The 13,577-nt window shown below is 47.9% G+C and overlaps 1 protein-coding gene across 1 annotated transcript; it reads left to right on the top strand.

Moving 5' to 3' along the window:
* Positions 1 to 1,623: 1,623 nt before the first annotated feature.
* On the top strand, positions 1,624 to 13,373 carry LOC147123688 (uncharacterized). The gene is made up of 3 exons (XM_085975528.1): positions 1,624 to 2,278; positions 2,510 to 2,672; positions 10,892 to 13,373. The coding sequence occupies exon 3, from the start codon at positions 11,076 to 11,078 to the stop codon at positions 12,927 to 12,929; it is 1,854 nt and encodes a 617-aa protein (XP_085831654.1). The 5' UTR covers positions 1,624 to 2,278; positions 2,510 to 2,672; positions 10,892 to 11,075; the 3' UTR covers positions 12,930 to 13,373.
* The last annotated feature ends 204 nt before the right edge of the window (positions 13,374 to 13,577 follow it).

Below are 13,577 nucleotides of genomic sequence, written 5' to 3' on the forward strand. Positions count from 1 at the left end.
AATTGTGGGATGGCCAGTACAAAGCCAATCATCTTAGTCCATGGGGTCAGACAATCGCCTGCCCGGTATACTTGTCCCATTTTACATCCTTTGCATAGGCTTTTATTTGTGTCAATCCAAGGTTCCAGATCCTTATTAGTAATCCAATCAGGGATCTGTCCATTATTTATTTGCCTCATGTTATGCTGAGCATTCGGCAATAGCCATGAGCCCTAGTGGCACATATTAGTTCCTTATCGGTTTGGCGAGAAGCATTATTAAGTCTATCAATAATTGTATTGATTGTTTCTGCATGGGGGGCTACTATCTCTTCCACCCCCGACAATTGCATTATTGTTTGGTTTCCCTGCCAGTGTCAATTGCTGGCTATTTCCAGTAGCTTGTTTTAGTAACTTCTCTATTTTTGCTTGTAATTCTTCTACTCCTTCGTTTACTCCTTCTATGTCCAAGCTATTAACTGTTGCTAACCCGGCCGCATACCCTGCTCCGGTCATTTCCAATACTCCCTGTTTCTTACATCTTTGTACGATAGATCTTTCCTGTGGACCCTCTAATTGTTTTACCCACAGGGAGTTCCAGGTTTGTTTTGTATCTCAAAAGTACTCATATTAATGGCAAGCTTAGTAACTCTATGTGCTACACTAAAATACACCTCATCCTGTGTTCTCCTTATTACTAATCCCCCTCAATAACGGCAATACTTATGGTCATCCCTAGGATCAAGGCGAGGACGCTCCATCTCATTCGTCCAATGTTCCTGTAATTACAAAAAGGGGGCTGGTCATCACCAGCCAGTTAGAATTATTCTGCTCTTATCCATTTTATCAGTTCAAAATGCTGTACATCGGGTTCATTTCTTGTTCTGTGGCTCTGTCCCCAGACATACCTGAAGATGCAAACTATGGCATATAATATTATCATCATACACAGCCCATTATCATCATACACAGCCCTATCATTGATATATGTAGTAACTCCCCTTCCCATTCTTTATATCTTCTAGTATACTCCTCACTCTGTCAAAAAGGGCACTATCTCTGGTTTACTCATTGTTCTTATATATTTTTAACTGAGTCCAGTGTTTCCACCTTCCTTTACCCGTTCCAGACCCACCTACATGAGCACATGTGTCACTATTCATTAATACTTCATAAGGTCCTGACCATCTGAGTGCTAGCCCTGGTTTGGCTGGTATTATTTCTGCTATCACTTTGCTATCTATTGCTAAGACCTCCTTCTGGTCGTCCCGTGTATCCTGTTCTCGATCCTGTATAATCTGTTGGTCTTTGGCCTCATGTCTCTAACTATCTGTCCAGATTTATCTTTGGGTAACAGGACAGCCTCCCAAGCAGTCTCCCGGCCATTTGAGACGGTGCTACAATTAGTTTATAAGATAACTTCCATTTATCAAATCCTAATTTTCCTTCTATCACGGTGGGGTAATATTAACTCAACATTAAGAAATTTACATTTATTAATGTCCAATATCTTTAACTTCTATTCAGTAATACTGAAGTTGTTGCTTGGTGAACTCAAACAGCTGTCAGTGGAAAGGGTTAACTCCTTCGCAGGCTTTTGAAGGTGGAGCTAAACCTTATTGCGTCACTTCACGCAACCCAAAAACATCCCTGACTGAAAGACAGTTGTGGTTTCACACTTTGATTCAACATGAACATTTGGGCCTAGAAATTCAGTATAGCCACTTTTGGGGCGGTAAAGTCGGGCGGGCGCTAAAGTTAGCGCCCGCCGGAAAGTGGAGGCCACTTCGCCGAAATTCAGTAGCTTTGGCCAAGGAGTTTGGGCGAGCGCTGAAACTGGCGTTGCACTCCTATCTTTAGGCGCTAAGCCGGCGGTGCGGACTGATAACGCCGAGGCCGGGCGCAACGCAGGTGCGGTCATGTTTTGATTGACAGCAGACACCCTGACGCTGGCCAGCTCTTAAAGGGGGAAGGGTCGACTTTGTCTGCAGCCACGCCCTGGATAGTGGAGCCCTGCAGCTAGGCCTGAACACTGCTGGTGGACCCAAATAGCGCCTGAAGCCATGCAGAAGGCCCGTGAACGAGCGCAGCGCTTCTCAGAGCATGCTTTGAGGGTGCTGCTTAGGGGGTTGGAAAAGAACAGAGAGATCTTGTGCCCGGACAGTGGCAAGAAGGCTCCCAGGAGGCAGTACAGGAGAGCCTGGAGGGAAATCGCCCTGAGGGTGTCAGCCAACAGCGATGTCCCCAGGACTGCTGACCAATGCCGCAAGAAGTACAACGACCTCAGTCGGTTGGTCAGGGTGAGTACCCTTTCCAGTGTCCTCCTCATCCTTGCATGTGCACCTCACATTATGGGCAAAGGGACCTCAAAGGCCTAATGGCCAGCCCTCCTCCCGCAGCTATGGCACTGGCATGATCATCAATAGCACTCTCTGCACTTAACACACTGGCCAAGCTATTCGACCATGGGAGGCAGTGCACACAACAACAGGGCACCACACTGTACTTAGAGGCCGTCCTTTCTCTTGCAGGCCAAGCTGGTGCGGAATTTGAAGAGCCAGACTGTCACCGGGGGAGGCCGTCCCCAGTTCCAGCAGCTCAGTCAGCTGGAGGAGAGCGTGGCTCGACTCGTGCGTGGCCGGGTGACTGGCCCCGTTGCTATTGGAGATGCCGACCCTGTGCTGGGACCCAATGGTAAGGACATGACCGTTTGGACCTCTCTGGTTCCCCTTGCGCTTCAGATCTACATCCTTTACCACTGTCCCACCAATGCGCATAATGGCACCACTCATGCCTCCCTCGCTGACGCCCTGTCCTCACTCCAAAGCTACTCTTGTGCCTTCCTGCTTTCAGCTGGTGAGGAGGAGGTCCCTGAAGCTGAGAGTGCCAGTCCCTCGGAAGAGGAGGACGATGAGGACCAAGAGGAAGGCGGCACATCGGGGGAACCCTCATTCGCGCCAGGGGATGGCAATGGAGGGGACACATCTTGCCTGGAGGAGAGCCAGGGGGAAGTGTTGCAGGGGGGTGTAGCTCCTGGGCCCAGTGGCGTCCAGGCACGCGGGAAGGGTCGGGCAGCTCAGCGGCCTTCTCCCCAGAGGGAGAGTCCGCCCTCCAGTCCGGAGACGGTCCTCGCCCAGGAGGTGCGCCTCCTTGATGAAATGTCCGCGGCCTCAGAGCGGCGCCACAACAAGTTCATGGGGGTTGTGGGACAGTTGCCTCAGGCCATTGAGTCCCTGGCTCATAGTGTGGCCAATTTCGGGGACTCACAGGCCAGGGGTGTCGAGCAACTCGCGGCAGCACAGGCCAGGGGTGTCGAGCAACTCGCGGCAGCACAGGACGCGAGTCGCGAGTTCATGAGTGGTGCCGTCCAGACACTGGCTGATCTGATGCGGGCACAGACCAGGGCAGTTTGCGCACTCACTTCTGCCACACTCGCTGTGTCACGGAAGCATCGCCAGGGCACCCGCCGCCCTGCTGCAGCACAGCGGTCTGGCCTTCACCAGATTGTAGCGCTTGCTGCAGTGCCAGGCCGGCCGAGTGCCAGTGTCTCTGGCGACCAGCGAGCGCCTGGCATCAGCCAGCTTGCCCCCATTGCTGCAGCTGCCACTGCCACTCCCCCAGCCAAGGTGCGACGAGCTGCTGGAGAGACTGATGCTGGCCAGCCACAGCTGCAGCAGTCAGCAGCCCGCCCCTCCAGGGCCGGACCTCGTCTAGGCCGACCCCCAAGGGCATCTGCCGTCACGCATTGTGCCCCTCAGGAGCCTTCCCCCAGCCTTGCAACACCCACAGGGCCCAGGTTGAGGCGGAGCAACAGGTCGGGCAGGGGCCGGAGAAGCCTGCACAAGGACTCGCCCTCTCGGCACACCAAGTAGAGTGTGTTGCCAACTGTTTTTTTTATATGGGGGTGTTTGTGTTCTGGAGGGGGGGGGCTTATTTTGGTAAGGCCGAAGATGAAGGCAAATGTTTTTTTATATGGGGGTGTTTGTGTTCTGGAGGGGGGGGGCTTATTTTGGTAAGGCCGAGGATGAAGGCCAATTGGAAGGACAATTTTTGTTATTCCTCCCCAGGTTGTGGGAGTGAGATATGTTTTTGACTGTTTTTTGGGGGTCTTGTCTGTTTTTCTGTTTCATGTGGGAAGGCCCCTGAGTTTGTTAAATAAAGCTTTTTATTTATTCAGCTTGTCCAGGTGTCATGTTTCAAGTGGTTGTTGCGTTAACCGGCTGAGGGCTTGCGGAGCGGCTGCATTCAGGTGCGTTCATTGCCACAAGCCATTCCCTGACAGGGGGCCTAGAAGTGTCGTTCAATAAGCCGCCGGCGGACGGCCCTTGGACCTTGTGGCTCCCTCCTGGGCTGGTACTCCTCCTCCTCCTCCTCCTCCTCCTCATGGTCCTCCTGCTCGTCCTCCTGAGGTGGTGGTCCAACGCGAGGTGGCAGTGCCTGAGTCCTGCGGATAGCCAGGTTGTGCAGCATGCAGCAAACGACGACGAACTGGGAGACTCTATCCGGTGAATACTGTAGAGATCCGCCGGAACGATCCAGGCAGCGGAACCATTGCTTGAGGACGCCAATCGTTTGCTCTATGATGTTCCTTGTGGCTTGATGGCTTTCGTTGTATGCCTCCTCCGCAGGGGTCCTGGGCGCGCGGAGCGGGGTCATGAGCCATGTACACAAAGGGTAGCCCTTGTCCCCAATAAGCCATCCCCTTGGTGGAGGCTGTGCCTCGAACATGTCAGCCACAGTAGTCTGGCGCAGGATAAATGCATCGTGGCTGCTTCCTGGAAAGCGGGCATTGACAGCTAGGATGCGCTGCCTGTGGTCACACACCAGCTGTACATTGAGGGAATGGTAGCCCTTCCGGTTGTGGTAATCTTCGGCATTGTCGATAGGTGCCCGCATAGCCACATGTGTGCAGTCAATGGCGCCCTGCACCATGGGGAAGTCGGCGATCCTGGCAAATCCGACTGCACGCTGCTCCTGCCTCTCTAGGGTCATGGGGAAGGAGATGAATTGGTGTCTCCTTGCGAAAAGGGCATCGGTGACCTGCCGGATGCAGCGATGCACGGCGAACTGGGAGATGTTCGCTATGTCCCCAGCAGCGGCTTGGAAGGAGCCGCTTGCATAAAAGTTCAGAGCCACCGTGACCTTCACTTCCACCGACAGAGACGTCCTGCACATCAGCTGTGGACGCAGATCTCTGTGAAGCAGCTGGCAGATCTCTGCAACCACCTCCCTTCTGAAGCGCAGCCTCTTAACACAATGCGCGGCAGTCATGGTGAGATAGGACACCTGCTGCCGGTATTCCCTGAGTGGGTAAGGCCTACGTTGCCGACGCCTGATGGCCCCTCTGCGTCTAGGCATGGCTGGCCCTCTCACACAGCGTCTGCGAGCCCTTCACACATAATGCTGGAACTGAGGGTTGGAACCCCATGCAGCCCCCATAATAAACTTGCAAACAGTGAAATCACAATGAGTCTAATTTCCAAGCTCTGGCCAGAAGCCAAAAATACCTCTCCTATGTTGTCCCAAATCAGTAAGGTCTGTTCCTTGGTCTCTGTCCAGAAATCCAAAGCACTAAAGTCATTGCAGCAAAATGACTGGCCTTTATAGTTCAGTCTAAGTGCCCTTTAATTAGCGCTCCCCGAGGCCCGCAGGGCCTCTGCTGCGTTCCAGTTCACAGTTCTTAACAGCGCCACGCCCACGTTGGGCGGGCGCCACTGAATTTCTGGTTTGGGGCGCACAAACAGCGTTGCACGACGAAATGACGTCATAAGCTGCGCGCGCAGCTGAGCGGGCGCAAACACTTTGCGCTGGCGCTAAATGTCAACTGAAGTTGGGCGTAGGCGCAGATCGGACTGCGCCCGGGCGCTAAGTGCCTAGCGCTGGAAATCTACCCCTCTTAAGGCGTTAACGGCTGGCGAACGCTACTGAATTTCTAGGCCTTGGGCTTCATTGGTCAGATTCCCTCTCTCAATTGCTCGTTTAGCTGCCCATCCTCTTGTGTGCTTTAATTTATTATTACGCACTCTTTGGGTAGGAGAGAGGTTCCTACTCATTCCTTGATTATATTCTTGTCTCTTACGGGTCTTCCTCCTGGTGTCATATATCCCTGCCTACTCCTGCTATCATGTAATCAGACACCACCCCAAAGGCATTCCGACTATATCTATATAGGTTTACACTTTTTCCTTTGGCTACCCCCCTTTGATCAAATCCTGTATAGGCTGGGCCATTTCTACTTTGTTTCTCGGCCTGTCTGTTTGTTTAACTTATAATCTGGGGGCCAGTACACGTCATTCGCTTTAGGGCCGACTAAAGCTCCTACTTCTCGCAGTATATCTATCCCGAGGATTGTTCCTTCGGTGTTCTCGCATACCCACAACTGTGTAGGTACTATTATACATCCAATTTCTAGTAAGACTGTTTCGCTCTTATAAGTCCTGATTCTTCGTCCACCGATTCCTGATATACTAATTGAAAGTTTCGTTGGGGCAAGGGTAAGTCTGTCAATGAGATTGTGGCCCCTGTGTCTATTAACATTTTGCACTGTCGGCCCCCTACCAATGCGTCAACAAACATCCTCGGATCCCCCTCCCCTCTCTGGCGCGGTCCCTTCCTGCTGCCATCCCTAGAAGCTTGCGAGCAATCAAAGCACGCAGCCAGTCCTAATGCCCCTCCCATCTGTTTTTGGGCATTTGTCTCTTCCCTTGTGTCACTATGTATCCTAGGTCGACTACTTCATCCTTCCCTACCTATACTTTTCTAAGGTTTAACTCTAGTCCCGCCTTCTATAAGGCTCCCAGTACCATAGTCAATTAAACATTGTAGAGGGACCTGCCACTATTGGATATTCTTGCGGAGTGGAATTATCTTATTCAATTTGGACTACACCAATTTACATCAACCAGAATTTCACTGTGGCCACAATGAAAGTCTGGTTTTAATAGGTTAATTTACCTCATAACTCCAAGGTTAGATCTTAGACTGAAACTTAATCTCTCGTTAAACAAACTTTTTGTTGCTCTTCTCAGTTTTTACACTCCAGCTTAACTTAAATTGTAATAGGTTTTTTCATTCTGAGGGCACAATCTTATTTGCACATTCTTAAACTTCCAAAATCCAAGACAAGACAAAAGGGTTAAATGCTTTTCTTTAACACAGAGAAGTGGGTGGAGCTACAACACACAGCAGACATTTCTTTTTCCTAACGGACAGATTTTCAGACAAAGGAATATTATAACCTCTTAAACATTCCTAGTCAGGAAATATTCACACTTTAACACACATTTTTATACAAACTGTAATTCCAGCATATGTCTAAGGTTCCTTTCACTCAGCAAATCTCGTGTTTTACTTGTCTTGGTACAGATGCTAATAACCTCCATGTTGGTAAAGCTTTAAGTTTATCTTTTCCTTCCTTTTTAAATCGGTGACACAACAGCTTTCCCTAGTTTCCAAATCCCTGTTTGTTTGTTTTTTCCTTGCTGGGGTTTCAAATTGTTTCGCCTGCAAATTAGATATTTTTCCTTCTTTATCTCTCCCTTCTGTTTCAATTCCATACATTATCTGTTGCCTCTTTATCTTTAGCTCCTCCCCACCAAGCCTTTGGCTCTCTGCACTGTTTTTTTTTAATTTTCCAGGAGTTGGGTTATAGAATCCAAGTCCCTTGAGGATTCTTCTTCCACCCTCTTAGTCATAACTAACTGCTACGTTTAATGCGTAATTCACGGTATTGGTGAATTAGGTTTATACACTATGTTGCTCGCCCCTATAGCGTTACTCTGATTAATTGCTCACTTCCTGTCAATCACTCTGTTTCGTTAAACACACCAACCCTTTAGTCCCGAGGTTTTGAGTTTTAACCTCTTTGTGACTGTAGGGGTTTTATTTCATTCACTCCCCACGGTGCACCCATTCATTCAATTGTTTCGGGAACGCCCTGCCCCTAACTGAGTTTTCGCCGCCTCACGGCTGAAAGGATTTCCCACCTCCCCGGGGTAGGGGTCTTTCCGCCCCTCTCGGTTTGCCGCCATTCGGCTAAAAGGATTTCCTGCCTCCCGGGGTAGGGGTCTTTCCGCCCCTCTCGGTTTGCCACCACTCGGCTTAGGGAACACCCTGCCCCTAACTGCAGTTTACTTTTTAACCGCCTTCAATTAAAGGTGTCTTTCTTTTTATAGTTCTTTTATCCGTCGATTCTGACTTAACGTCTCGCCAGCGATTAACCTCTAATTTTACAGGTTGTAATTAAAACATACTCACCCGTCTTAGGTTAACACTGTCCGAGAGTCTTGTTCAGATCGCGTATCCCATCCTCATCGCCAATTGATGTAAGCCCCCAAAGTGCGGACCAAGTGATATACATGGTCGACATCACTGGCTTGTTGTAAGAAAGACAGACCCAATAATTGAAGTCAAAACGGTTTATTCAGGCCTGGGGAGCTATGGCTCTTGCGTCCCAACACAAGGCTCCGGCTCCACCGAATCTCTTGAGGTTCACACAGTTATACACATATTCCGAGACCTCCTACTACAAGAGGTCCAATCGATTTAAAAGTCTATACATTAATCACTAACTAGGTGTGTCTAACTTATACAAGGTAGCCTATAACATAAGTTTCACTTTTCACTGCAGGGGCCTGTGGACCCTCTGATTTCTTGGAAATAAGTCATCAGGACATGTGATTTCTGAGAAATGAGTCATTCTCTCTCTTGACCACGACTAAGTTTCGTTTTCCCAGGAAAGGGTTATGTCAGTGTCTCTTTTTGTAAGTTTCATCTTTCTAAACTGGTATGGTCATTTCTGCAATTAAACATAGGATAATTAGTACATTTCATCTTTACACATTTTGCTGCCGCAATTGCGTTCTACTAAACGTGCCCTGTTACGCTCATTTTTAAATCTTACTTCAATGCGTTCATGCGCCAATGCCTCCACAAAGACTCTGCTCATGTTCCCGATGGACTCCTCCATTCGCTCCACACTCGCAGCGACCCTGGAGACAAAACCTGCCAGAGACTCCTGCACCTGTTCCTGGAATTCCAGTACCGCTCTCCTTCTGGATGGACCCGGAGCCACAGGGTCGACATGCAGCTGAGCTGAGCTGGGAGAGTCCTGCGCCCTCCGATGAGGACTCTCCACTGCTGTCCCTGTCTCCACCATCTGCTGATGCTCACTTGTGAGCTGTGATACACCAGGTGACAACTCTACTCTATCTCCCGAAGGTCCCACCAGGGTGTGAGTGTCTGCGCTGGTGCTGGGTGCACTTAATTGTGCTGATGCTGTGCCCCCAGAGGTTGCAGCTTCCTCTGAGGAGTCTGGGGGCTCAGGCTGTTCCTCCTGGACAGTGGGGAGGGGGCTGTCGATGGTCCTGTGGGGGACTAAAGGAAAAAGTTAGACATGTGAGATAAACATTGCATGCACATTGAATTGTGCAGATGATCATAAGTCAATCTGTTAGTGCATTTGAATCAATATCAGTCACTCATGCAATGTCAGAGAGAGATGAAAAACTATTCTGTCACCAGCTTGCTCTGATGCGCCCGTCTGTCCGTCCCCCACTTGCGCATCCTTCTTGACTCCCATGATCTCCAGGACTGCCTCCTCTGCAGTGGTGAGCTGGGCTATTGAGGGTGGCCCTCCTCCTGTCCTTGCCCTCTCCCTCTTATTATGGGCTCTCTTTTCTTGCAATGAGGGACACAAGTGGAGTTTGAGTGAGAATGAAGGAGTGAGTGTAGAGAATCCATAGCATAGATGCTTAGAAGGACACAAAGATGGAGTGAGGTGGCAATACCAAGGGCCCTCCCTGTGTGTTGTAAGTTGTTGTCATTGCATCACAGTGATAGGGGGTGTGAGGGCTGCATAGTCGAATAGTTAAGTAACTGTGAACATACAGAGAGAGGGAATGGGTAAGGGTGCAGGGATGTGGAGGATGAGGTTGACAAAGCAGTGTGCTGGTGATAAGAGGCGATGGGGATCAGATTGAGGGTCATGTGGATGGAATACTCACTTTTCCTGTGTGGAGAAGGTCATGAAACCTCTTTCTGCACTGCAGCCAGGTTCTGCTGCACATTGAAATGGCATTCACCTCCTGTGCCACTTGCAGCCACACAGCTTTGGTCTGTTGGGGAGGCTTTTTCCTCCCTGAGGAAGGAAAGAGCACATCCTTATTTGCTCTTGCTCCCTCCACCAGAGCTTGGAGGGAGTTCTCATCGAAATGGGGTGCACACTTAGATCTGCTGCTTGACATGATTGGAGCACGAATCCCTCAGAAGTAAATAGCAAAAGTTGTAAGGCAGAAAAAGAACCAAGACTGCTTGCAGGCCTTAAATCCAGCTGCATAGATGATGTCATCGGAAGAGAGTTTCAACACCAAAAGACTCATTGGGCCGGGGTTCCCACATGTTGGGAATCAAGTGCCCAATTAGGGCAAAATCAGTCAATTGGCACGCCTCACATCGGAGACGGGGTCCTGACACACCGACCACCTGACCCGACCCCAGCCCGTCCCCAATGACAAAATCCAGTTCTTTGTGTGTGTTCTCCTTAGAGCAGAGAAGGCTAAGAGGAGATTTGATAGAGGTGTTTAAAATCAGGAAGAATTTTGATAGAGTAAATAAAGAGAAACTGTTTCCAATGGCTGAAGGGCCGATAACCAGAGTGTAATGATATCAGCAAATAGTGATGATATTTGTCTGTGTTTGATTACTTATGCCTTACAGCATGTTTGTCTGTGTTTGATTGCTTGTGCCTGAGCAGCAGAGGTCATGTGACACAGACAAGCAGGCTGAGCTTTTTAATTTCACTTTAGCTGCAGCTCAAGCATGGTGTGTCCTGAAAAGCTGTATGAATTCTTGAACAAACCTTAGATTAAAAGTTATTCTCTTTTATATAAATGTCTCATCATTGAACCCACAAGGAAATCAATACATGGTGTCAGAAGTGGCTCGATTGAAAGAGATGAAGAGAAAAAATCGGAAGTTAGCAACTCGATGGGACAGTGAAAGGAGTTGTGGCAAGTAAGCGAAATCAGCTCTCCACATATTAGCAAGCCAGAAGAGAAAATCGTTACTTACCTTGGAGAATAGCTAACGAAGTGAAAAATGGAAGGTTTACTCCCACCGGCGACGCTTCAGTTGTCAGGTAATGTGGCTGAAAATTGGAGAAGGTTCAAACAACGTTTAGAGTTGTATTTAGCGGCAACCGGAGCTGACGAGAAAAGTGATAAACAGAAATCGTCCGTGTTCTTACATGTAGTGGGTGATGCAGCGCTGGAGGTATATAATAATTTCATATTTGCCGTTGATGGAGACAAAATGAAGCTAGATAAAATAATGGAACAGTTTGAGGCCTACTGCATACCTAAACGCAACGTGTCCTTTGAGAGGCACAAATTTTTCACATGTGTACAGAAAATCGGCGAGACTATTGATCAGTATATGACTGAACTGAGAAACCAAAGCAAATCGTGTGAATTTGGGGGACTCACAGACTCGCTGATAAAAGACAGACTGGTGTGTGGTATTCCAGATAATGGTCTAAGGGAAAGACTGCTAAGAGAGCAAGATCTAGACCTGGGAAAAGCCATAGCACTGTGTAGGGCTACAGAGACTGTGAAGTTGCAGGCAAAGGAGCTGTTCAGTGACAGTAGCTGCAACGTGGATGCAGTGAGAAAGAACGGATACAAACCGTTTAACAAAGAGAGCGCCAATATGAAAAAAGAGACGTGGCCAGCAAACGAAAATGAAAGGGACAATCGGAAGTCATGTAGTCGATGCGGTACACAGCATCCACCAAGAAAGTGTCCAGCATATGGTAAAACATGCAATAGATGCAACAAAAACAACCATTATGCCCGTTGCTGTAAGAACCAAGCGCAACAAAGCAAGGTCCATACAGTAGATGAAAGCAAGATAGAGGAATTCAATGTAGATGTTGTGTCTGAAAACAAAAAAGAAGAAAGAGACTGGATGTTGACACTAAAAGTGAATGACATACACGTTCCATTTAAATTGGATACTGGAGCACAAGTTAATGTGATATCAGAGACTGATTTTAAGAAAATTAGACCCAGACCAAAGATACATGGAATCAAAGTGAAAGTGACAGGATACTCAGGTACTGATATACCAGTGAAAGGAAGATGCATTGTCAAAGTAACACACAAGGACAGAGAGCACACGCTAGCAATAATCGTGGTGCCAAAGGATGTGCAAGCCATACTAGGTTTAAAAGCCTGTGAGAGACTGAACCTGATAAAGAGAGTCCTCATTGTGGAAAGCGAAGGAGAGACAGTCTATGATGAACTGAATGTTGCGTACACACCGGGTAAGCTGATGTATACAGCAGACACGTTGTCCAGAGCTGTTGACCCAGGAGAGCCCGCAAACACAGTGAAAAGACTGAAGTACAAGGCAAAAGACAGTAGAACTGACTTCTACCAGAGCATGCTTGTATACCGCACAACGCCGCTCGAGTGTGGTATGTCACCAGCCCAACTCCTGATGGGACGTCGGCTAAGGTCAAACCTACCCATCCCGGAGAACCTCCTGAAAACAAAAGAGGGGGAGAAAGTGAGGAAGTTCAAAGAACAACAGAAAGAAAAGCAAAAGTACTATTATGACAGAGGAACACAAAACCTACCTGAACTCCACACTGGTGACCAAGTAAGGTTCAAAGACAAAACAAACACATGGACGGAGAAGGGAACTGTCCTGAGTGAAGTTCAACCAAGATCATACACCATTCAGACAGATGAGGGTGCTGTTCTGAGAAGAAATCGTCGAGATCTTCTCATGGAACCAGCCACAGCAGGTCAAAAGACTGATACTGTTGAACAACCTGATCACACAGCTGAGAACCAATCATCTGAGGCAACAACTCAGATTCAAGGACAATCAATCAGAAAATCCTCGAGACACGTGAAGCCTCCTGAGAGACTCATTGAGCAAATTTAAGGACTATTGTTATAGAAGGAAGTAATGTTATCTTATTCTTTCTTCAAGTTCTAGTGTACTGACATATTTCATGTGAACACACAAAGCAAGGGTAAAAAACTTTGATCATAATAATGATAATGTAAGTTCATTAACTGTTACAGTTAAAATGCAGATTAATACAAAGAAAATATGTTGTTAGTTAAAAGTAAAATACTTTTGTTTTAAGAAAGGGAGATGTAATGATATCAGCAAATAGTGATGATATTTGTCTGTGTTTGATTACTTATGCCTTACAGCATGTTTGTCTGTGTTTAATTGCTTGTGCCTTAACAGCAGAGGTCATGTGACAGACAAGCAGGCTGAGCTTTTTAGTTTCACTTAAGCTGCAGCTCAAGCATGGTGTGTCCTGAAAAGCTGTATGAATTCTTGAACAAATCTTAGATTAAAAGTTATTCTCTTTTATATAAATGTCTCATCATTGAACCCATAAGGAAATCAATACACAGAGAGGACAGATTTACGGTGATTGGCAAAAGAACCAGAGGTGACAAGAGGAAAATCCTTTTTACGCGATGAATGTTTATGATTTGGAATGCACTGCCTGATAGGGTGGTGGCTACAGGTTCAACAGTAGCCTTCAAAACAGAATTGCATAAATACTTGAAG

Source organism: Somniosus microcephalus, chromosome 2, assembly GCF_052327205.1.
Source record: "Somniosus microcephalus isolate GS21.2 chromosome 2, FLI_Smic_1.0, whole genome shotgun sequence".
In the NCBI taxonomy this organism is placed as follows: Eukaryota; Metazoa; Chordata; class Chondrichthyes; order Squaliformes; family Somniosidae; genus Somniosus; species Somniosus microcephalus.